Here is a 26,229-nt window from a genome sequence, read left to right on the forward strand (position 1 = left end):
AGGAGATCACAGGAAGATGAAAGATCACAGGAGATCTTGAGTTAGCTTTGGCTTATCTTGAGTATATGTGGTTTTTCTCCTTCTAGGACTGCCGTGGCATTACGACTCATAAGTCTTTGTTGAAATCATAGGAGATTTTTATGTCATAAAGATATTGTGAATGTTATATGACATGGTGCATGGTTATGGCCCTTAACCCCGATGTGATTGGATATGTGTGTTGTAATTCATAATACGGCCTGTGTATCGTGTCTCTCCTTTTTCATTCTTATTGTAAATTTAGACTACCTCAAATGTGACTCGAGGTTTCTTTAAATTTTGTAATGTACAAATTAGAGAAAGAACCAATCTATTGGACGATGGTGAAAAGAGGATAAGGACAACAACACACGATGACCAAGGAAGCACTTAAAAAAGATGCTTTAACGTAGGTTTATCTTTCGATCTTCTCATTGGCTTAAGAAGATCGTAGTTGATGGGGTCATAACCATGCCACCTTTAATTGGCGTATATGTTGATGTATGTCAGGATATGCCATGAATGTATGTGATGTATGTGTAGCTATCGCAATTAGGTCCCTTTCATATACCTACCAAAGTTTGGAACTCACTACTACCTCGATCATCTGTAGTCAGGTTTTGCCAAAGCACAGTGACCCGTTTTATCTTGATAGAGTGCGACAGGACAATTGTGATGTCCGACTATTGAAGTTTGAATGTGACTTAACTAAGTTACCTCAATTGGATTCAGAACTTAGAAGTATATCCCATGCGATATAATTCAAATTATACTAGTCTTGAGCGATTAGCCAAAGCTAACTCAAGATGAGTTATAATATGGATTTCATAAGATGGGCAAATGAACAAACAGTCTTGTTCACCCAATGATGCAAGAGTTACATAAGATGTAATTGGTAAACGTTATCTACCTAAGTTATACAAGTCTTGGGCAATTAGCCAAAGCTAACTCAAGATAAGGTATAATATGGAGCTTGTCCAATTAGTAAACATTGCATATCTAAGTTATACAAGTCTTGGGCGATTAGCAAAGCTAACGCAAGATGAGGTATAATATGGACCTTGTTTCACTTGAATGTCTTTGCTTATGGGTATAGAGCTAGTAGTGACTTGCTCCTACCAAGCTTTCAAATTCAGTAGGAGAATCATTTAATTAAAGTCCTAATTAAATGATATAAATATGATACTTATTTCTGTATTTTTATTATTGTAAATCACCATGTCATCTTGTACATCGAATACACTATCTCTGTGATCTGTCCTTGATAAGGACAAGCTCAATAGAGTTAATTTCCTAGACTGATACCAAAACTTGAGAATAGTTCTCAAGCAGAAGAGAAAACTATACGTCCTAGAGCAGTTCATTCCTGAACCACCCTCCACTACTGCCACTAGAGCTGATAAGGATGCTTACAAGAAGCATCAAGATGATGTATTAGATATATCATGTCTTATGTTTGCCACCATTAACTCTGAGCTTCAGAAGCAACATGAGAACATGGATGCTTATGATATGGTTGAACATCTTAGACAACTATATCAAGGACAAGCAAAGCAAGAGAGATTTGAGATATCTAAGGCTCTATTTCAATGCAACATGCAAGATGCAAGAAGGCAGTCCGGTAGGACCATATGTACTTAAAATGATTACGTATGTAGAAAACCTACAAAGATTGGAATTTCCACTAGGCCAAGAATTGACCACTAACCTTATTCTGCAGTCATTGCCCGAGAGCTACAGTCAATTTGTCATGAATTATAACATGAATGAAATTGACAAATCATTATCTGAGATATTGAGCGTGTTGAGAATTGCTGAACTCAACCTTAAGAAGGCAAAGCCAAGTACCATTTTGATGGTGCCAAAGGGCAAAGGCAAGTGAAATAAGACCCAAACCGAAGGCAAGGGCAAGATTCATGCATTGAAACGCAAAGGTGGGGTTGTTAAGGAAGGAACTTGCTTCCACTATAGTGAGGTCGGACACTAGAAGAGGAACTGTAAATTGTACCTAGAGAAACTGAAAAGGAAGAGAAGTGAGACTTCTTCCTGAGATATATATGTTATAGAAGTCAATCTATTTACTTCTTCTATATGGGTATTAGATACCAGATGTGCATCTCACATTTATACTAATGTGCAGGGGCTGAGAAATAGGAGAACATTAACAAAGGGCGAAGTGGACCTACAAGTAAGCAATGTAGCAAAAGTTGCTGCTATAGCTGTAGGAACATATTCCTTATTTTTACCCACTAAGTTTATTTTAAAACTTAAAGAGTGTTGTTATGTGTCTGCCTTGACTAAGAACATCATCTCTGTTTCTTGTTTAGACAAGAAAGGTTTTTCATTTGTAATAAAGGACAAATGTGTTGGAGTGTATACTAAAAGCCTAGCTTTTGGTATAAACATTTATCTAGAAATAAGAATCACATTGGTCGAATGTCTACATTTATGATAAATGTAGTTGTTCAATTAATTTATATTGTAGATGACATGGTGTGTGGTGTCACACACAGAAGATCATGTTATCAGTAGCTTATAAATTATAAACAGTAGCTCACGACCATGATGGAAAGGAACAAACCATTGGAAGGTCGTAGTGTAATTAGGTATTAGTTTATCTTGACTATATAATTACACTAGTACACTCAGAGTGTATTGAGTAGGACCATTTGAGGTCGTTTCTTTTATACTGACTTTATAAAGAAACAAAGACCTCGGTTATTATGGAAGTGTGTGCTCTTAATCCTAATGTAATAACAAGCACATATATTTGATATTTATTTCTTTAATTTATCAATGGGTGAGATTTAGTTCGTTGAATCAATAAACCCGATAAGTTGGGAAATGGTATCACTTATAGTGTGTGTTGTTGATTATAGAAGGAAACTGTGTCCTAGAGATACTAGGTTGATAATGTCCTCAAGAGGAGCTCATAAAGATTGTCATGTTAAACCCTGCAGGTGGACTTAGTCCGACATGATAATAAGGTCGAGTGGTACTACTCTTGGACTTAGATATTAATTAAATGAGTTGTCGGTAACTCACTTAATTAGTGGACATTTGATATCTTAAACAGGAGACTAACACACTCATAATAAGAAGCCCAAAATGTAATTTGGGATTGGTGCGTAGTTCAATGATAATTCTCAGTGGAATGAATTATCATTGATAAAATTAAGTTGTGTTGAACACGGATGTAATTTTATCTGGAGACCAAACCAATCCCTATCGTAGCCTCTTATTGTAGAAGTTTTATACCCACTTTACCCACTATACTAGCTTGGGAACGCCCTAAGGAGGTATATTGGGTGGCCCTAGCTTGAACCCAGCTAGTGGGGCCGGCCAAATTAAAAAAGGATTTTAATTTTAGTTTTTATTATGTGGAAGAAATAATTTTTAAAGAGAATTAAAATTAAAATATCTCTCTTGTAAAAGATCTAAAGATTAAAGAAAGATTAGATCTCTTTCCTTATTCGTAGATTGATGAGTTATTTTATTTTCTCTTTAAAATTATCCATGTTGATAAAATTAAAATTATAGAAATTTCCTTTATCAACCATGAAGAGATTTTAAAGAAATTTTATTTTAAAATTTTTTAATTTGTTGATTAAAACTGCTCTAATTTATTTCCTCTAGAAGTGGTCGGCCATTAGAGATTAAATTGGGAAATTTTATTTAATTTTTCTCAATTAAATCATGTCAAGGAAATTAAGGAAATTTTATTGTAATTAAATTTCCTAATTTGCTAAGAGGAATATAAAAGAAGGGTGAGGTGCCTTCAGACACAACATCTATTATTCCTCTCCCTCTTTGTTCCTTGGTGTGGCCAACCTCTCCTCTCTTCCTCTTGTGGTGGCGAACCCACCCTTCTATCGAGCTCTTGTGGTGGCGGGATACTACTCGGGAGAAGAAGAAGAAGGAGAGAAAGCTAGCATCTCTTGGAGCTTGGTTAGTATTTTGTTTTCTTCCTTGGTGAAGCTTCCTCTTTGTTGGCGAACCTAGCTAGGAGGAGAAGAAGGTGATTGGTGGTTTCTCGTCTCGGAAGATCGTTGCCCACACAACGTCCGAGGTTAGAAGAGGAATACGGTGGAAGATCAAGAGGTTTTCTACAAGGTATAACTAGTAAATTTTATTTCCGCATCATGCTAGTTATTTATGGAAATAATACCAAATACAATACGTTCTAGAAATTTGAATATGTTTTTCGAAGTTGTGTTCTTTTGTTTCTTTCTTTTCCTTGTGATTTGATTGTTCTCTTTGGTTAACCTAAAGTTATTTTAGGAAATTAAATATTAGCTTTCTATTAAAGGTTTTGTCTAGTCGGTGGTGGTTGCTCCCATATCCAAGAAGGCCATGTGCCTCGCCACGTCAGTACTGGAACCTTTTATGGAAATTAATATTTAATGGAATTAATAACTTAAGGAGACTTGGGTCGAACGTGTTAAGTTCCGCAGGAGATCCAAGTCAAAACCTAAAAGAACAAATAGATTAAGTTTTGGATCAAACGTGTTAAGTTCCGCAGGCGATCCAAAATTTAATTTAAAAGAACACATGGTAGCTAGGAAAAGGTTCAGACCTTTGTACAAAATTTTTGTACAGTGGAACCTATAGGTTTTCCGAGTAGCAACCAACAAAATGTTGTTCTGTTTATTTCAATAAAATGTTCTATTGTAGTGCACATTTTGTAAATAGACTCTATGTTCTAGACTTTGACAACCCAATCTATAACATAAATACCAAACAGTTCAAGTTTAATGATCCGAACCAAACATATACATTTTCGCTTAGGTCACATAAATGAGAGTCACATATCCCAACTCCTTAAGGATGGACTTCTGGACTTATTTGATTTTGAATCATATGAGGTATGCGAATTTTGTATTCAAGGCAAGATGACAAAAACTCCATTTAGTGGATACAGTGAAAGAGCTAATGGCTTGCTATGACTCATACATATTGATATATGCGGCCCTTTCAAAATAGCAGTTAGAGGAGGCTATTATTACTTCATTACTTTTACTGATAATTTCAGTACGTACCGCTATGTGTATCTAATGAGATACAAGTCAGAATCCTTTGAAAAGTTCAAAGAATTCAAGAATGAAGTACAAAATCAACTTAGTAAGCGTATTAAGATGTTTTGATCAGATCGAGATGAGGAATACCTTAGTCAAGAGTTTCATGACCATCTCATTGAGTGTGGGATCATATCTCAACTTACTCCACCTGGAACACCACAAAGGAATGGTGTATCAGAAAGGAGAAATCGTACTTTATAAGATATGATACGCAAGGTTTAAAATTTCGACCCGTGCCGAGGTTTCGGTCCAAGACCGGAACGATACGGTTTCGATATCGTATCATGCCATGCCGATACGGTTTCGATAATTTTATTTAAACATTAAATCAGTAAAAAATATAAAATAATTAAAATATATATATAAGAATATAAATTTGATTTAATAGAATTTTTATAAAAAATTTAATTTTTTTTAGAATTTTAAAGAATTTTTAGAATTTTTAAAAAATTTAAAATAGTAAAAATAATTTCAGAATATTATTTAAGAAAATTGATTATTTTTTAAAAAATTTTAAATATATTTTTTATATTTTATTTGGATAATTTAATTAGGGTTTATGAAAGTCTCTTTAAAATATCACAATTAAATGGGAATTGTTTAATTTATTTAAATTGTAATTTTGCACAGTGTCCCCTGCCTGCGACCTGCGCCCGCGACCCAGCGCCTGCGCCCTCGACGCCTCCGACGACGCCGGAGGCGTCCGACGACGCTGGCGGCACCGGACGAGTCCGGCGACGATTCCGACGGCTCCAGAAGCGTCAGTGACGTTTTCGGCGTCGCCAGAGACGTCGCGTCGCGACGCCTCCGTTGCCTGCGACACGCTTCAAGCGATGCGAACCTTCCGACGACGCCGGAAACTTCTGGTGACAGTGTTCCTCTTGGTGCGACGATTTCTGGTGCGCGCGCGACTCCTCCTAGCGCGTGAAGCACGACGCGACGAAATCGTTGCTCGTCCGGTGCGCGGGCGGAACGGTAAGTTTCGCCTGTTCCGCCTGTTCCGCCCAGCACGGAACGAAATTTTTTTCTATGATGATACGATCGATGATGAGTCAAACAGATCTTCCTGCTTCCTTCTAGGGACATGCTCTAGAGACGACCGCTTTCACACTTAATCGTGTTTCATCTAAGGCCGTCATAAAGATACCATGTATAATATAGACTAGGAAGAGTCTCATGATGTCTTTCATGAAGATTTGGGGATGTGAGGCTTACATTCGACGACAGATAAGCTAGACCCAAATCAGACAAATACTATTTTGTAGGATATCCCAAAGAAATAAAGGGATATTACTTTTATAATCTCACACAAGGCAACGTGTTCGTTGCTAGAGATGATGTCTTTCTAGAGAGGGAGTTTATTTCTAGAAAAATTAGTGGGAGTAAAGTTGATTTTGAAGAAATTCAAGATACACAATCTAGCACCGAAGCCTTGATAGAAATTGAACAAGTACCACAAGATATTGTGGATCATGATTTTGTTACACTGCAAGAAGTTGTGGAGCAACAACCTATTCAAGTAGCACAAGCTCTACGCAGATCTGATAAGACCCGTCGTCAACATGAGAGATATTCTTTTCTCTTATCTGACCACGATGATGTAGAGCTTGTTGGTCTCAACAAGCCTACATCTTATCAACAAACTGTACAAGGCCCAAATTCTGAGAAATGACTAGAGGTCATGAGATCCGAAATGAAATCCATGTACATTAACCAAGTATGAACTTTGGTTGATCCACCTGAAGAGATTAAACTCATTGGGTGCAAGAGGGTCTTTAAAAAAAAATCTGACATGGATGGTGCATATCTATAAAGGGCAATTGATAGCTAAAGGATTTAAGCAAATTCATAGTACAAACTATAATGAAACATTTTCACTAGTTGCAATGCTTAAGTCTATTCGAATTTTACTTGCTATTGCAGCTTACTATGATAATGAAATCTGACGAATGGATGTTAAAACTGTATTTCTCAATGGAAATCTATTCGAGGATATGTATAGGACACAACCTAAGGCTTTTGTCAATCCAGAGCATGCTGGAAAGGTATGTAAGTTGCAATGATCCATTTATGGATTAAAGCAAGCTTCTAGAAGCTAGAATCTTTGATTTGATGATGCAAGCAAAGCGTTTAGTTTCATCAAGAATGAAGATGAACCTTGTCTCTACAAGAGGGTTATAATCTTTCTCATATTGTATGTAAATGACATACTACTCATTGGAAATGATATCCCTACTCTTCAATCAGTGAAGACGTGGCTTAAGAATTATTTCTCAAAAAAGGACTTAGGTGAAGCAACTTACATTTTAGGCATCAAGATCTATAGAGATAGATCTAAGAGATTGTTTGGTCTATGTCAGAGTATATATATATTGACAAGGTGCTTAATCGTTTTGCCATGTAGAATTCCAAAAAAAAAAAATTCCTACCGATGTCACAGGGTGTGAGTCTATCGAAGACTCAATGCCCCTCTTCTAAGGAAGAAAGGGATCATATGAATCAGATTCCTTATGCATCTGCTATAGAGTCTATCATGTACGACATGCTTTGTACTCGCTCAGATGTCTCGTATGCATTAAGCATGACAAGCAAATACCAGTCAATTTCAGGTGAAGGCAACTGGACAACAATCAAGAATATTCTTAAGTACTTGAGAAGAACTCAAGCTTATTTCTTGATCTTTAGAGGCAATGAAGAGCTTATTGTAAAGGGTTACATCGATGCTAGCTTCCAAACTAATAAGAATGATTCCAGATCGCAGTAAAGGTATGTATTTTACTTAAATAGTGATGCTAGGTATTAGATATTCCGGCAATTCCATCTCATTCGAGAGATCATCGATAAAGGAGATGTGAGATTATGCAGAATATTGGCCGATGCTAACATTGCGGATCCTTTAACCAATGCTTTTGCACAGAGAAAGTATGATGGTCACACTAGGTCAATGGATATTAGATATCTCAGTGATTGGCACTAGTAACATAAGGAGATTGTTAGTATTAGCCTTAATACCAATTGTGAGATGATTGATAGGGCATTATTGCATCATATTTTATTTTATTAATAAAAAAAGACAAAGTTGGTTATTATATTTATTTCAGTTCAGTGCCGAATGAATAAGTATAATAATGTCCTAGCGTAGTAGGTTTTAGTCTACATTATATCAATTGGTTGAATTGATAATGGGAGCCTGTAGATACACATAGATACTATTCTTAACTATTCTTAGTCACGCATTAATATGCAAGGACAATATTAATGCATTGAGACTAGCATGTAGGTCAATTGATGACTTAATCTCACAAGTCATGGATGTAAGATATCACGATAACATATGGGTATATATTAGATAATATGTACTGAATAACCCGCCATAAAAATATTTCATGAATCGTTATATGAGTGTCATAAACATTCTCAACACGGTCTATACCTCATTGATCAATCTAGATATCAAGGATAGAAGGATTGAATCATAGAAGATAATAGCCACAAAAAGATGAAGTCGAATCTCGACATTCTTGTCACTTGGGTAACAATGATACCTTGCTAGATGTCACTCATTGTTTATGTATCTAAAATATTGATTTGGCTACATTGCCAACGTTACGAGAGTCTATTGGGTCACACACAAAGAATATGTTAATTTAAAGATAGGTTTAATTTAGTTTGACTAAATTATTATGGCTTTAAGAATAATGAGTCAATCCAAAGTGTTAGTGTTATCTTTGTAGTGATTGACACTAGTGCTAGTGGGAGATTATTAATATTAGCCCTAAAATCCAATCATGAGATGATTAGACTTCTTGGGTTACTCATTGAGTTAGACTCAAATGAATCCACTTATTGGATTGAGTGCAATCCGAATTAGACATATTAGATTAATGGTTAATTCAATATAGCAACCCAACCCATTAAGAGGAATACAAAGGGACAAAAACATTGGTATTCATCAAGGAAGAGGAAAGGTCGTTTACATGATTTGATCATGTAAAAGAAGACTAAAAGGCTCTTCATGGAAGATGAAAAGTCTCTTCATGAAAGATGACTAAGAGTCAATTCATGAAGGAAGATAAAAGATCACATGACTTTTGGTATTCCATGATAGTACAAAAGGGTGATTTTCGACCATTGTGAAGTGTGTGTGTTCATTTTTATCTTCTTCTCTTCCCCTTTCCATTGCCGAAACTACCTTATTGGGTTGCTAGCACAACCAAAGGTTGTTTTCTTCTCTATAATTGTGAGTTCGTGAGACGGATGGAACATGTTCATGTGGACACCGTAGAGGCGCAGACACTTGATCACACTGAGATCTGCATCCAAAGAAAAGTTGCTGCCGAGATTGTGAAGGGCATGCAACAAAGGTATAACCTCTTTCATTAAACTTTGTATATGTGGGTTTTCTCCTTCGCATGGATCTTCTAGATAGGATCTAGTTTGTTTTTCCGCTGCGCTTTCTACGTGTTTAGCGTACTAGATCCTTACACGGGTAGCACGGCTCGGCACTTCAAACCCTGATCCTAACCACAGTGAGGTGTTTGAATAGGGTATTTGCATGTGAGGCAGAGCCACTTATAGACCTCTAACAATTAGGCAATTAGGCATGGTTCTAGCCTATAAGAGTTTTAAGCCTAAATGAAAATTTAAAGCATTAAGTGAGGAAAATAGTGTTATATTATTTATCTTTTGTTTTTTTTAAAAAAAAACAAGGGCCTGATTGCACTGCACAAATTACAAGTCATCTTATAGAATGACGTGTTCGCCCAATCGAAAAAGGCAATTCCTCCCCTTAGAACCATACAGGAGAGTTTCCTACCTTGTAGGGCTCGACAAAGACTCCCTTTAATCGTCTTAATCTACCTTATGTTAATTAAATTAGATTTGTCATAAAAGTCTACCATTGTTGTTGGGTTAGCCAGGATAAGTTAATTACACAAGTTTAAAACTCCAATTTTTTTGAGAGAAGAGAAAACTCAAAGAGAGAAAAGCTACTTGAGATTGAATGAATTAAAGTTGTTTGTGTCCCTTAACTTACCTCTCTATCTTGTAAAAGAGACCTCAATCAGACAACCCTAACCAACATAGTTCCAATATTGATGGGAAGTCTTAGCACAATGGTAAAGTTGTTGTCATATGACCTTGTAATCACATGTTTGAATCGCGAAAATAGCCTCTAGTAATGCAGATAAGGTTGTGTACAATAGGTCCAATATGATCTGACCTTTTCCGGGATCCCGCATTGGCGGGAGTTTCATGCACCATACTGTCCTTTTTTTATGTTATCGAGGAAAGCAGGATTTAAGCGCATGACCCCTATATCAAATTTGTTTGGTTAAACATTTGTTCTAAAAGCTTGAATTATTAGGGATTAGACAATATATTTAAACAATTAAGCATTTGATGTATGTAGGTTAGGTCAAGCATTCAGTTAATCACCATAATTTTGATGAGTTCAAGACATATCCTCCAGCACATGAGAACTCATATAACTTGGAATTATTTGGTAGATACATAAAAAAATCTGTCATGTTATTACAATTAACTAGACAGAAAAAGAAACATTACAAAAAACAATAAAAAATCATTATGGATAGTCTGTTTAGTCCTCCAATGAAATGCCAGAAATGCCATCATGGATAGTCTGTTTAGTCTCCCATTGGACTCAAGTAGATAATTGTATTAATTTGTAAACCCAAATGGATTTACATTTTAATTTGTGCTTGCACATTTAGGTTATGTGATCCGGTTCTTAAGAACCAACTCATTATTTTAACATTTCCAATACCAAATCAAAGTGATGTATAACAAGTACATGTAATATTGTATTTTTTGTCAAGTTGATTCCAAATGCTGGAGACCGATACTTCTCAATATTACTAAAGATTGAAATACATTTAATCACGGTCAACAAACATAACTTCAACTCTTGGTTTTAGGTAAAAAAAATTGACTCCAATAATCCAGTGATTTTTTTAGGCAAGCAGTATAGTTTCTTGCCACAAAGGTGTTCTGGTAGCTTTTTCATATAATAAAGCACCATATGAATCAATTGTTAGAAATTAGAAAAGTATAGCTTAGCGCAGCACATAATCAAGAATTTGAGTATATCCATTTGTTAACAATGAGTAAAGAACTGCATTTGATCTTGAACCCATGGGAGCAATCCTTTCATAATTCAAGGAAAGTGATGGGATCCAAATCATAAACTTGATATTTATAATTGACATGATGCTTGGGCAACAAGGGGGGAAATTGAATAAAAATTACTGAATTGGTAACATCACTCTTGATGAGAAAAAAAAGTTAGAAATAACACATTCAGGTGTTAACTATTTACTTACGCATTGAATATACATATAAACAACTTACTTTTGCTGTAACATTCGGATTTCCATCTCGATCACCACCCATCCAAGAACCAAATTTTATAGGTGTGCAAGTTAGTGGAAGTGGCTTACCAGTGTGCTGCCAAGTGACAAAAAAATTGTGATAAGAAGAAATCACAGTTCTTAAGATCTCATCAAAGTCGAGAAACAGAAACAAAGGAACCTTTTTCAAAACATTGCTGACACGACGGAGATAATGTGGTACAGCTTTCCAAAGTGACTGCTCAACTATGTGCAAACCTATAATCACATGTAGACTTTACCAGAATGCTTTCAGGATACAAAATTATACAAGTTTTTTCTTTATCTTCCAAAAAGAATTATACCAGCTCTCGCTTCATCAACAGGAGTAGGTTTATAACGTCTTAATTCATCTGTCTGCCATAATGCAGTGACCTCCCGTACCTAAGGAAACAAAAGACTTATATGACAATTTTGACTCAGTTAACTTACAAGACTCTAGGTGAGAGGTTACCAGATCTTCTATCAGCATTTCTTTATCTTCATGGCTTAGATCAGGTCTGTCATTATACTCCAGAAGGTGCTGCAGCATTGGTCAAGGTATTAAAACAAAAGGCATAACATATTAGACCATCGAACTGAAAGATGAATTGGTATGGTAAAGTAACTCTGCAACCATAGCAAGTGTTATAATATCCATATAAAATGAACTGTGAACTGATTCCAGTTAAGAGCATGCTGTGGTCTGCCTTTATTGAATATAGTGAAGAAGGTTTCTAGGTATGAGTGTAAATAGAACTTGCTGCCTCTGATGGTACCCCCAAAACCACAATCTAGAACCCCAGGCATTTGTGGCTCAAAATTCATCTATTTTCTTCCTGCAAAAACATCCTGGCTCATCATGATCCAACAAACACATCCTATCAGGTATATTCACAATATTTGCACGTGATTATTGTGCTCTTAATTATTCAATGTACATGCTGCTTTAGCTATCATGACATGATTAGTGGATTTCTTGCAAACTAGCTAGTAGCACATACTCGCTCAGAAATAACATCAGATAGCAAAATCATTGAAAAACACAGGAGGACAGAAACAAGAGGTTTGTCCATTTTGTAAGTAGGCTTCACCATCATATCCAGTTTCATGTTTCATGAGGGTAGGCTTAGACAATTATTATGGTGTCAGACACAATGACTTCTGAAATAGCACACCCATAGCTTGTAGTGGCCTCTATTCTTAGAACAAAATTGCTTGTCAAGCCATGTGCTATTGCATAAAGTGTCCTGATCTTGCTATGAGTAATCAAATTTGGTTAATATGGAGGTAAAAGGGATAAAGCAAGCATTTGCTAGTGTTACTTCGAGCTGTTCTTGAAGAAAACTTATCAATTCCATCAAATTTGGTCTCCACTTTCCACAATAAAAACAAAATGATGGAATACAAAATTATTTAGAATAAGGATGATGGTCCAAACATGTGATATTGATGGATCAATTTTTTGCATGCTTAAGAAAACAAAAAAGATAGATGAGTTCTGGAGTATACTATCTAAGGCTTATTGTGTATAGGAGAAAACAATCTGAAAGTCTCGCAAATATTAAGCATATAACAAAAAGATCATAGTACAGATAAAAGCAATTCAAGCAGAGCCAAAGATAAGTATATAAAATTGCTCACTACAAAATCCATGTAGCCAACGCCAACTCTGAATAGTTGGGACCATGGTTTGATAAAAACCCAAATTTGTTGCAATTTTTAAACCAAATGATAGCAAACTAGTGTCTGAATGTAGGAGGAAAGGAAAGGGAGAAAATGTAGGTTAATAATACAGTAGAAAAACACAAGCAACATCCAGAAAAGAGTGCTCAAACAAACACTGTTTAGGGGATAAGCCAAGACCGAATCTACTCCTGACCATTGGAAGAATGGATAAGAGTGCTCAAACAAACACTGTTTAGGGGATAAGCCAAGACCGAATCTACTCCTGACCATTGGAAGAATGGATATAGCACTCTCTACGTGCCCATGCTCCAGATTACATATAATGCTCATGATGCTAGTATCAGAATGAACTAATCAGTGATTTTCATTATAAATTCACTAGCCAATTTCGACAGGCATTGTGCAATCCTCTTTCACCTACAAGTATTGGATGTTGGAAAATTAGTTTTGGTAACCAATAAATTAAATAGGGATAAGACGAATATTTCACGAGTAGACATCGTAAACCAATTTACGAGTGAATTTCTCGAATGAATGAGAAATTAATATATAATGAAGGGTTGGTCTGATATTATCGGATGGAAGTTATGACTCGCACACAAGTTGGGTTCATGGATGCGATTATATAAACGCTAATTCGAATATGCGTGAATGTCAATCCACGTGGAACCATTGAGAGGTGTGAAATTAGAATTAATTTCATTGATTGATTAGTTGATTGATTAAAAGATTAATCATGGTTGTAATATTAATTAACTGATTAATTAGTATTTATAATAGATTAATTAAATAATTAATGAGATTAATCATAATTATAATATTAATTTAATTAAAATCAAGTAATGATAATTGATATATTTAAGTAATGATAATGTCTTTTTACCTTTTCACCTCTTGGAAGAAACATTTCACCTTTTGGGAGTAACCCTTCATCTTTATAAAATAAACCTCATTCCTTCCACTGAACACACTCAATTCTCAAGTTATGAATTCTCCTCATTTCTCTTCTCTCTCATCTCTTAAGAGTTTCAAGGCTTCAAAAGTTCGATATGGCTCGAGATTTGGAGTGTCCTATTTCGAGACATAAGTCGTTGTATCTTGGGATACAATTGCTGATAAACCGTAAGTATTGGGCTAGGCAATATTGTCTTAAGGAAAGAAGGTCTAGTATTCACCTTGACCTTAATGCTCTTATCCGTAGGATTACTTACCCGAAGGAGGTGTGTCGATATCCAAGGGGATAACTAAACGACCGACGAGATTAAGTCGGTAATGATGAAGGGTACATCTATTACCTGAATAGGCGTCTCAATAACCGAAAGGGTGTGTTGAGAAGTTCATTGGGACAAGGTCCACGTCACCATACCGAACTCTATCGGTTCATGTCGAGATGACTATCTCCATATAAAAATTCCAATAATCTTAAGACGATATTCACAATTATGGCGATCATGGTCCCACTCTTACCGGAGAGTGTTGGGATCGTTGGCCTACTAGAAGGGGGGATGAATAGCCCTGCACAAAAATAAAACGAACGAACCTTTCTCGGACAACTAATTTAAATAACAAACACTAGCATAAATAATTAAATGAACAGAAAAAGAACGAGGCTTAGAAGATTTACTTGGTTACAACCGAGGAGGTTGTTAATCCAAGGAATAATAGCACTAAATTCTCCTTCAGGCGGAGAAGCCTCTTTACAGCAATGTAAGCATAGAAAATCAGAAGCTAAATGAAAACTAAGGTGTGTACAAGTGTTGATGCAAGAATGCTTGTTGTTGTCTAGCTTTTGGACCAAGGCTATATTTATAGCCTTGGTCGGGGCGCCTGGAATCGTTCCAGGCGCCTCGAGTGGGATAGAATTCTATCCCGACGCAACGGTTAACATCCACGTCGAAAGTGGATAAAATTAGGTTCCGGACGCCCAAACCCTAAAAGTCAACATGGTTGACTTTTTCCGATCCGGGCCCTCTGCTCCGGTGCTGCTCACCTCGATCCGGGTCTTCCGCTCTGGCTCCGCTCGCTTGGATGATTTCGGCCATTCGGAATAGGGCTCACCCGAACCCAACTTTCGGCCTTCTCGAGCAATCTTCCGCTCCAACTTCTTGTCCCTCGGAAACGTCGTGTGCCTCCTTCTCGTCCGTCGCGTACTCTTCCGCAGCACCTCGTCCATCAGACACACCGAGCCCGTCGGCTCTCTCCCGTGTCGTCCTTCTCACTAGTTGCGTCTTTTGATCGACTTCCTGTGCTCCTAAGCTCCTGCACACTTAGATACAAGGTTAAACAAGCAGGACCTAACTTAACTTGTTGATCACATCAAAACAACATTGAGGTACCAACAGAGAGAAATCAGAGAAATTCTCCATAATTGTCTTTAAGCGATGGCAGTAAAAGACACTATATTACCGGAGAAAATGAACCTTTTAAGGTTACTAATAAAAGATGTCCTAGTATATCTAAAAGAGAACCTTAAGCGATGGGAGAGTTATTCGCAAGGAAGAATAAAATTTTCCTATGCGAAAACCATGTCTTAAAAGGATGGACAATAAAATTAAATCATGGGTATAATGTAACAATGATGGTCAAGGCATTGTGGGGTACTAAAATCACAAAGTTGAGGATAGTGAGTTTAAACTATCCAAAAAGAGGACTAATAAAAGACTTCAAATAGAAGATAAATCTCACTTGGCCAAAAGCTAGATTTGAGTCTAACTCAATGAGACATAAGTAGAGATCAAAATAGATGAGTTAGAAGGATTGCATCACATGTATTGCAATTGACTAAGAAATTGAATCAATGTCTCTCGAACAATAAATGCAATCATGGTCAGCACTCCAATCAGATGACTACAATTATGGCTTGACAAGTTTGGAAGATCAAGGGATGTATAATTCTTGAGTCGAATGTCTCTCGAAAAGTAATACAATCCTAGTCAACACTCCAATCAGATGACTGCAACTTTGGCTCGACGAGATTGGAAGACCAAAGGATGGGATGTATACTTCTTGAGTCGAGTATCTCTCGAAGAGTAATACAATCCTGGTTAGCACTCCAATTAGACGACCACAACTTTGGTTCGACAAGATTGGAAGACCAAGGAATGTATATTTCTTGAGTCAAGTGTCCCTCGAAGAGTAAACACAATCTTAGTCAGTACTCCCCGATTAGACGACCACAGCTTTACATCTCCAATGGTGAGAATTGTGAGGATCCGCTAGTTAAAAAAAGGTCTACCAAGAGATCAACTATATTGCATGTCTAGGAGAATGAGTTTGAAACTCAACATGTAAATCAAGTTATGATAACCCAACCATGTTGACTGGCGATCCCAAGATCATAGTTTAAAAGGGACAACTAAGCTGCAAGATTAGAGGCGCCTAAGAGTAATTACTCTAAATCATTCCTGAAGACAAAAGATGTGACCTGTAAAATGAGTAAAGGATAAACAAAATTTTTTTAATGATTCCTACATTATACCGCAAAGAGTATAATAGGGTATTACAAAATACTCTTAATAGGAGATCACCTATATAAGTGTGAAGACGAACTGCTTAAATGAAACACCTATGAATCTCAAGCTTTATTCATGGCCAAAATGGACACGATAGAGAACCAATAAAAGCCTAAGAGGCTATTGTGTGGATATGATTGTCTGGTTTACACCAACGGTTGAACAATTCAAGATATAATTCATTGGACAGCCAAGTAAATCCGATCGTATTCCACTACAGAAGGTCACAAGCTACCTCTCCTAATACAGTAGTATTCAGATGAAACTTTTTTTTTGAGACTTGAAACTTATCCATATTTTCCATTTATGTAGGGGATTATTGGAAAATTGATTTTTGGTAACCAATAAATTAAACAAGGAAACTCCGCCCATGATGACCGGTCATGGCCGGTCCCAAGCCCGAATAAAGGAGGAGGGTTGCGTTAGGTTGCCAGCCAGCGTCAAACTATGGCAAATATTTCATGAATGAATCCATTAAACTATTGTGCTAATGCTAGGTTGTTCCCCGGAAGGAACGCGTTGCAGGGTCCGACTGTAACGTCTCGGCAAGGACCGCTACATCTCCAGAACTCAGGTGTAGTGATAAATATACAAGAGTTCGCGTTACAAGGTCCGACTGTAACGTCTCAGTAAGGACCGCTACATCTCCATGAGAACTTGGGTGTAGTGTTAAATAGACAAGAGTTCTCACACCATAGGTTAGATAAGAACAAATATGATAGGAAAACTAATAATCTAAGATTTGGAACATGGAACATAGGACTCTCACTGGTAAATCAATGGAGGTAGTAGATATAATGATTAGGAGAAAAATTAATATTTTATGTGTACAAGAGACAAAATGGACAGGTGAGAAGGCAAAGATGATAGAGAACTCGGGTTTTAAGTTATGGTACACTAGAAAGAGTAAAGCAAGAAATGGAGTGGGTATTATTGTAGATAGTTTGTTAAAGGATGAAGTTGTAGGAGTAGTTAGAAAAGGGAATAGAATTATAACCCTTAAGATAATGGTGTGAAAGCTATGACATTCAGTGCACCTCTAGTAGGATTAGATGAAGCTACCAAATTTAAGGTTTGGGAGGACTTAGATGAAATATTACAAAATATTCCACCAATGATTTTAATAGGAGGTGATCTAAATGGGCATGTCGGAGTGAAAATGAGGAATATGAGAGAGTACATGGGAGTTATGGGTTTGGAGCGAGGAATGAGGAAGGAAAACTATATTAGATTTTGCGATAGATATGACCTTATATTAGCTAATCGTTTTTAAGAAAAGAAGAACACTTAGTCACATTCAAAAGTGAGAATAATAAATCGTAAATTGACTTTCTTATGGTTGGGAAGAAGGATAAAGATTTGTAAAGATTAAAAGGTCCTGGAGAAAGCTTAACTACCCAACATAGGGTAGTAGTGTTGGATATCCTCAAATATAGTATCGATAGAAAGAAAATATATACAATCCTAGAATTAAGTGGTGGAGTTAAAGGATGGGAAACAACTATATTTAAAGAGAAGGTAGAAGTACGAAATATTAGGTGAAATATACGATGACTTTAATACAATGTGAGATAAGATGGTATCAAAATTGAAAATAGTAGCTAAGAGTGTCCTCGATGAGTCAAAGGCATGCACCATTAAGTAAAGAATCTTGGTGGTGGAATGAGAAAGTCTAGAAGTAATGAAATATTTGAAAGCTATTATATATTATTATGAACAGGAAAATTTAAAAATAATAATAGCCAAGAAAGAAGCTAAGAAAGTAGTGAGTGAAGCAAAAAAACTTTTGAACGGTTATATCAAAATTGGATACAAAAGAAGGAAAAGACATCTATAGAATAGCTAAAGAGGGAGAGAAGAAAACAAGAGATCTTAGCCAAATAAAATGTATTAAAGATGAATGTAATAGGTATTAGTAACGATGGAGAAATAAAGAGCGGTGGAAGAGGTATTTTCATCAACTTTTAATGAAGGTTTAGGAGACCAACTTAACTTAGGTAATTTAATTAGGTCAAATGAACATCGAAATTTTAATTTTATCGTAAATTCAACTGAAGTAAAACAAGCTTTAAATGAGATGCACAATGGAAAGCCATTGGACCGTATGATATTCGATAGAGGTATGGAAGTGCTTAGGAAAACAAGGTATTGAATGGCTTACAAAATTATTTAACATGATATTGAAGACGAAAAAAAAATCTGATCAATGGAGAATAAGTATTCTAATTCCCTTATATAAGAATAAGGTAGAAGTACAAAATTGTGTAAACTATAAGGGTATTAAACTAATGAGTCATATTATGAAACTTTGGGAAAATAATAGAAAAAAGATTAAGGAAAGATATCACGGTGACCGAAAATTAATTTTTAATTTCGGTTTATGCTTGGAAGGTCGACAATAGAAGCTATACATTTTCTCAAACAACTAATTGAAAAGTACCAAAAGCAAAAATAAGACCTACACATAGTATTCATTGACTTAGAAAAAACTTATGATAGAGTCAGAATTCTAAAAAAGAGAAGGGTTAGCGTAAACTAATTAAGGATATGTATGAGGATGTAACGATCAGAGTAAAGACTTCAAGGAGTAATGAAGTATTTCCAATAAAGATAGGGTTACATCGAGGATCAACTCTAAGTCCCTATCTTTACATTAATTATGATTTAAACCATGCATTCGAGACACGATCTGTAGTGCGTGTTGTTCTGAGATGATATTATTTTGGTAGATGAGACACGTGAAGGAGTAAATGCTAAGCTAGAATCTTGGAGGAAACACTAAGGGAAAGATTTTAAGCTTAGTAGATTAAAACGGAATATATGGAATTTAAGTTTAGTAATATTAGAGTAATGAAACAATTGTTAAGATAGGAGAGGACGAGTTCCTGGAAGAGATTTAAATATTTAGGATCATTTTACAAAATGATGGAGGGATTGAGAGAGATGTCTTACATAGAATACAAGCAGGATGAGTGAAATGGAGGGGAGCGTCGAGTGTTTTATGTGACCGTAAAGTACCTCTTAAACTTAAAGGTAAGTTCTATAAAACCGCAGTTAGACCTGCTATGTTATATGGAACTGAATGTTGGGCTATGACTCGAGCACATGAGCAGAAGATGAGAGTTGCAGAGATGAGGATGTTAAGGTGGATGTGTGGACATACGAGGATGGACAAAATAAGAAATGAGAGCATTAGAGAGAAAGTAGGAGTTACATCTATTGAGGAAAAACTCAGAGAGACACGTTTAAGATGGTACGGACATGTACTTAGACGACCAATAAATGTTCCAGTTAGGCGATGTGAAACTATGATAAACATGCATATAAAACGAGGAAGAGGAAGACCAAAAAAGACTTGGTTAGCAATAATAAAACAAGATAAAATTTATTTAAATATAAATGATGATATAATAGGAGATAGAGCTCAATGGCGTAAAAGGATTCATACAGCCGACCCCACCTAGTGGGAAAAGACTTGGTTGTTGTTGTTGTTGTTGTTAATAAATTAAATAAGGGTAAGACGGTTATTTCGTGAGTAGATCGCCGTAAACCAATTTCTTGAGTAAATGAGAAATTAATGTATAATGAAAGGTTGGTTTAATATGATCGAACAGAAGTTTTGACTCGCACGCGAGTTGAGTTCATGGATGTGATTACATATATGCTAACTCGAGTATGCATGAATGTCAATCCATATAGAACCATTGAGAGGTGTGAAATTAGAATTAATTTCATTGATTAATTAGTTGATTGATTAAAAGATTAATCATGATTGTAATATTAATTAATTGATTGATTAATTAATTAAATAATTAATCATATTAGTCATAACTATAATATTAATTTAATTAATTAATGTTATTGATTAATCAAATCAATTAATGATAATTAATATATTTAAGTGAAAAGACACACCTCATGAAGAAACCTTTCACCTCTTGCGAGTAACCTTTCATCTCTACAAAAGAAACCTCATTCCTTCACTCAACACATTCAATTCTCGAGTTGTGAATTCTCCTCTTGAGTTCTCTTCTCTCTCTCATCTCTTAAGAGTTTCACGACTTCGAAAGTTCGATAAGGCTCGAAATTTAGAGTGCTCCTATTTCAAGACATAAGTTGTTGTATCTTAAGAGACGATTATCGATAAACCATGAGCACCTAGGCATATCGTCTTAAGAAAAGAAAGTCTAGCCTTCACCTCGATCTTAATACTCTTATCTGTAGGAATAAGCTTACCCGAAGGGGTGTGCCGATATCCGAAGGGGTAACTCGATGACCAACGAGATTAACTCGGTAATGATGATACCAAGAAGGGTATGTCTATTACTTGAAAGGGTGTCTCGATAACCGAAAGGGTGTGTCGAGAGTATAAATGGGGCAAGGACTAACTGCGCCCAACTATTGGATCAACACCGCAAATCCATCTCCATATAAAAATTCCAACATTGGATACCCTTACCAGAACAGTTGAGCACATACATTAAAAAACAAGGGATGATTAGTTAATGAAGAACGGCAGAATGAACTGATCAGGGAGCATAAATGATTGTCATTATAAATTTACTTTGCTATTTGAAGCATTGTGCAATCCTCTTTCACTTACATGGATTGGATACCCTTACCAGAACAGTTGGACACATTCATTGAAGAAAAAGATGATTAGTCAATGCAGAACAACAGAAGTGCTTAAAATTAGGACAAATCTCAATAAGTTGAAGTACCAAAAGACAGTAAAATTGATAGTTTAAATATGGAAAATGGTGCATCCTCCTGTTTGCATAACCAGAACGGTACACGGAAATAAATAAAATGTGTGTAAAAATAGCGTTAAACTATCGCTTATACAGAGACTGACCCCTCTTTGTAGAATGCCATTAGGCAATTAACAACAATCATGTTCCAGTATGAAACGAGAAATGTTTCCAAAATTGTGTCTTGAAGAACCTCTAACATGTCTAATAGATACTCGAAGCAATGAATACGTAATCCATGAAAAGTACACGAGAGAGAGGGTGTCAAAAGCTCACCGCTATTCTAACATGTTTGTATTGCAGGGTACGCCTGTTTATTTGGGTGGGATGCGCAGTTAATACTATTTCAACCTCCTGTATCAACAAGAAAGCAGAAGAACACTTGTACGACGGCTAATCACTGGTTAAAGCATCGCCAACCATGTCAGAGCAGTACAAACCTGCTTGCAGAAAGTGTCGTACAGCTCTTCCGGGGAAACGCCAGTCTGAATCAACTTGTTGAATGTGTCGTCACACGATCTTGATAAGTTTTCATCATGGCGTGCCTTGCGAACCCTACGTGAGAAGCAAGTTCTACCTAGTGAAGGGCGGTACCAAAATATAGTGCGGTTCAAAGAGGCGGAGGTGGAAGAAAGCACACCTGTGGTGGGTTTCTGCAATGCCCATGAAGTTGAGGTAATGGCTAAACGCGCGAGCAAGCGACACCGCGTCTTCGAGGGTCATCTTCGATATGTCCGTCGCAAGCTGCTTATCTAGCAAATTGGCCGCCTCCTCCATACCTATCGATCGCATATTAACCGCAGACTACCATAACCAAAGAAGCGAACTAATCAATCAATCAATCAAGACCGACCTCCCTTCCTCAAGCTAGCAAACTAAGCAAAATGCCAAGATCTGAGCATTAACCAAAACACCCTTGCATTTCCAACCCAAACCGTTGGAGCAATGCCCGCACAAAGCCACGCGTCCATAGATCGGGAGAAGAGCTAACTGACCTGAGCGAGGACGCGCTTGCGCTCGATGGTCTCCATGAAGCGGGGTCCGACCTCACGGTGGAGGACGTCCTGGAGGAGACTTCCCAGGAGGCGGCAGTCGTCCTCGAAGGCCTGCATCGAAATCTCCTCCGCGATGTCGTCGGTCGTGTCCGTCATCTTCCCGCACCTCCGACGATCCGATCCCTACCTTTTCTCCGAGGAACCGTAAACAAGCAGGAGTGTGGCCAAATAGAAGCTGGAACAAGTAGGGCTCTGTTTCATGCGTTTGCTTTGGATAACGTTTGCTTCCGAAGTTCCGATTATATCGAATTTGGTATTTATTTATTTAAGAGACCGTGAATTAGGTGTCCGTGTCCTATCACTGTCGCATGCCTGTCTTATAAGCTCGAGTGGGCTATAAGTACGGTCCCTGAGTCCGGAGTATCTGTAGATTTGCTGCTTTTAATATAAGCTCCTTTAATATAATAATATTCCATAATCATATCCGTGGCCATTAATTGCGTCATCCATCTATGATTTATTAGATATAATATTTGATAATATATATATATAAAGGGACCAAAATCTTTCAGTGTCGGTGGGTTCTGCTGTTGGTTAATGGGCTAGTTTGATTAATAGGCTGAGGCCATCACCCATAGTGAAGGCCCAACTTTAAGCTGGCCATTAACTCAGTGAACTTGTATTAAGTGCTTAATTGCATAACTAAGCATAAAAGAATATGTATGCAATTTTTTAGCATAAAAAAATATGTGTGTAAAGGATTATCTGGCCATTGATATAACAAAAAATGGGCTTATTATTTATTGAGAAACCTTTTTGCATAGCACATATTTAACTTGGCCTTCTCTGATGTTAATGGAGTTGGTTAATAATGATGGTGCTATAATATTAAATATAAAATGGCATCATATTTTGATATCACCACTCATTGCCATCGTATGCTCTAAGCATCTTGATTTATTTTGGATAAAAAAAAGAGTTAGTGCCGTTAATCATTAAGGTAAGTTGTTAATTACTAGGCATCAACAAGGATACAGAAAAACATGGCACTTTCAAATGACTCTTAACTTTTGAATTCAAAGTACACCTATCTATCACCTCATTCTGTTAATATTGCTTCACTCTCCTTATATATCTTATCTACTTCTCACAATACAATACTAATTTATATATTCCCAGTTGAATTATAAATTATTGTCCTTTTATACACTGACGGTCTTACGGCCTAGTGTCTATCCTCCCCTCATATACTATTCAATTATCAAAGACAAACAATTATCTATAATTGATTTCTTTTCGTATTAGCCTGGAGAAGAACTGGCAAAGATGCTAAGGGCGAGCAAATCATCTTTACCACTACAAATAAACGGTCTTGTACATCATAGGCTGGTACGTAGTATTACTCCAGTCTATCATGGGATTGATCTCAGTATGTCAGCAATGTCTCATTAATCCCATACCGTTATGGAAGTTCTTATGATTTATCTCCCTTCTAATTCATATGGGGACAGTTTCAGAGGGGCTTCCAGATGAGAAGTATCACCTTTTTATTATATCAAATAGACGGTCTTGCCTATGTGAAGGCTAAAACCTTTTTATTGCAACAAATAGATGGTCTTACTCCCGAGTAATAGTACATCGATAGACCATCTTTCTAGTTCTCAAGCATCTAAAAATTGAGTTCCAATTTTGATGAATTAACCGATGAATTTTTTTAATTGACGGTTGACCTAAGAATGCAGATTGATGAATCGTCCACTGTAAATGTTTACCCTGATAGTTAATGAAAAATTTTTATAACATTAAATTGATTATCATAAAATTAATCAATATAAGTTACCTAACCGATACCAGCTATAAATAAAATCAAATAATAATAAAAAAAAAACAACAAATAGATTGTCTCTTTTATTCGTCTATCCAACAAATTCAAAGCATCCTTTATTTATTTCCTGCACTTTACTACTTTATCATATTTGTAAAAATATTTTTTTTTTTTATAATCTTCTTAATACCGATTAATCTTGAAAATAACAAATCAGGTAAATTTGAAAAGTACTGGCATTGAAGACCACGATAAACGATCTCCACATTCGACCTACTCGTGGATTGCAAACACGGTCACTCTCAGGTGGGGGCCGCCAGGATTTTTCTTCACGGTGGCAGAGAAACTCATCCATCCACATCCACCTCATCACGTCACTTCACTTTCCCACAACTACCCCCCTTCACAATTTTCTACATGGGAACATGTATTGTCATCATCATAAGAGCAAAGGATTATTCTTGTCCATCCTCCAACCTCCAGAGAAGTGTATCACACTCGGCATTCCTTCCTTAGTTTTGATCAATTGGATATTGAGTTTTTCTTTTTACTATTTTTTTAAATAAGATAAAATAAAAATACTTATCAAGTAAGACTCTTTCTCCCTTAGTTTTTGTCCTCTAGGAATTGGATAACTCCTCGCGGAGGACTTGTTTTGGAATAATTCTTCCCCTCAAAGGTCGAATTGAATCGTCCACTCAACGAAGTCGTGGTATCTTGTCATGTTGATTTGTCATTTTTTGTTTTGTTTATTTTCAAGACAAAATCTTGATGGCTACATTTAATAATGCAATTCTATTATTGTTTTTTTTTTGAATAAGTATTTAGGCGTGGTTGACTTTGTAGATCATGTGTGGAGATATAGATTAAGATCAGCATCAATATCAGTTATCAAATTTAAAAATTTTATTTTAAATTTGTAATTAAAATATCTTTACATAGAAAATCCTATCCATTTTCTAACTTTTTACCTTCATTGAATAGATTTTATTCTCCAAACCTTAAAAAAGAGAGAGAATTTTTTTTAAAAAAAAATATATGTATAATGAAAAATAAATATCTAAATTTAATAAAATAATTTTTTTACTTTAAATTATATATTTTTTTATAAGAAAGTTGGTATAGATACTCTAAGGAGTTGAAGGAAAAAATTAAGTGAAAGTTGAGAATAGAATATAAAATTAAATACAATAGTAATTTATAAAAATAAATAATAATAATTTAACAATCTTGACTGGGCAATGTGTGAGTAATTAAAATTATAGATTTCCAAAATATTGAACTTTTAAAATTATAAATTAGAATTCTTTTGTATTAAAGAAATTTAATTTTACACATTGTTCATATAAATGTATGTTAATTTCGACAGGACTATGAATAAGCATAAGATTCAGACAAAAGTTTCTGTTAGATTCGATGACATTAACTTCAGTTCGATATTATTATAAAATACAAAATAAATAAAATTAGAATAAAGGCAAAATTAAAAAGAATACCCTTTTACCCTTTTTTCATAAATCATAAAAAGGACATCCTATTTTAATTTATCGTTAGAGCAAACGGATCGATTCTTCTGTTAAAGTTGCTAACGTGCTCACCCAAACACGTTTGAAAAGCATAAATCGAAACAATGTATATGTATTTTTAAAGAAAAAGCGTAGCGTAAATGATAGGAATTATGCAACAGTTTTTTAAAAATATAATGCAAAATTTTAAGGAACTGATAAAGACATAACATCTATATAAGTTTAGCAGTAATTTTTTTCTTAAATAAAAATATAAATTAAAAATAATTTTTGATGTGATAGATTTTGTGTAAAAATTAATGCACGATCAACTTTAATAAAATTAAAATAAAGGGTTAAATTGAAAAAAAATAAGACAAAATAAGATTTATTAGAATAAGATCATTAGTGACACTGATTTAAGATAGCATGGAATTGCCCTCGGACTACGGAGCCCTCAGGCAGTCTCC

The 26,229-nt window shown here is 35.8% G+C and overlaps 1 protein-coding gene across 2 annotated transcripts in view; it reads right to left on the minus strand.

Annotated features, from left to right (window-relative positions):
* LOC122006563 (phosphoenolpyruvate carboxylase 4-like) overlaps nucleotides 1–22,717 on the minus strand; it is a 51,645-nt gene extending 28,928 nt beyond the window's left edge. Inside the window, exons 1-8 of one of the 2 annotated variants that reach the window (XM_042562114.1) lie at nucleotides 22,430–22,717; nucleotides 22,075–22,238; nucleotides 21,875–21,989; nucleotides 21,711–21,788; nucleotides 11,958–12,026; nucleotides 11,809–11,887; nucleotides 11,646–11,722; nucleotides 11,466–11,561 (exon numbers count right to left, since the gene is read on the minus strand). In XM_042562114.1, coding sequence (XP_042418048.1) covers nucleotides 11,466–11,561; nucleotides 11,646–11,722; nucleotides 11,809–11,887; nucleotides 11,958–12,026; nucleotides 21,711–21,788; nucleotides 21,875–21,989; nucleotides 22,075–22,238; nucleotides 22,430–22,585 — 834 coding nt within the window. In that variant the 5' untranslated portion in view covers nucleotides 22,586–22,717. The remainder of the gene's footprint in view (nucleotides 1–11,465; nucleotides 11,562–11,645; nucleotides 11,723–11,808; nucleotides 11,888–11,957; nucleotides 12,027–21,710; nucleotides 21,789–21,874; nucleotides 21,990–22,074; nucleotides 22,239–22,429) is intronic. The other variant, XM_042562115.1, reaches the window with a different exon arrangement.
* Nucleotides 22,718–26,229: the final 3,512 nt, after the last annotated feature.

This window comes from Zingiber officinale, chromosome 7B, assembly GCF_018446385.1.
Source record: "Zingiber officinale cultivar Zhangliang chromosome 7B, Zo_v1.1, whole genome shotgun sequence".
Taxonomy (NCBI): Eukaryota; Viridiplantae; Streptophyta; class Magnoliopsida; order Zingiberales; family Zingiberaceae; genus Zingiber; species Zingiber officinale.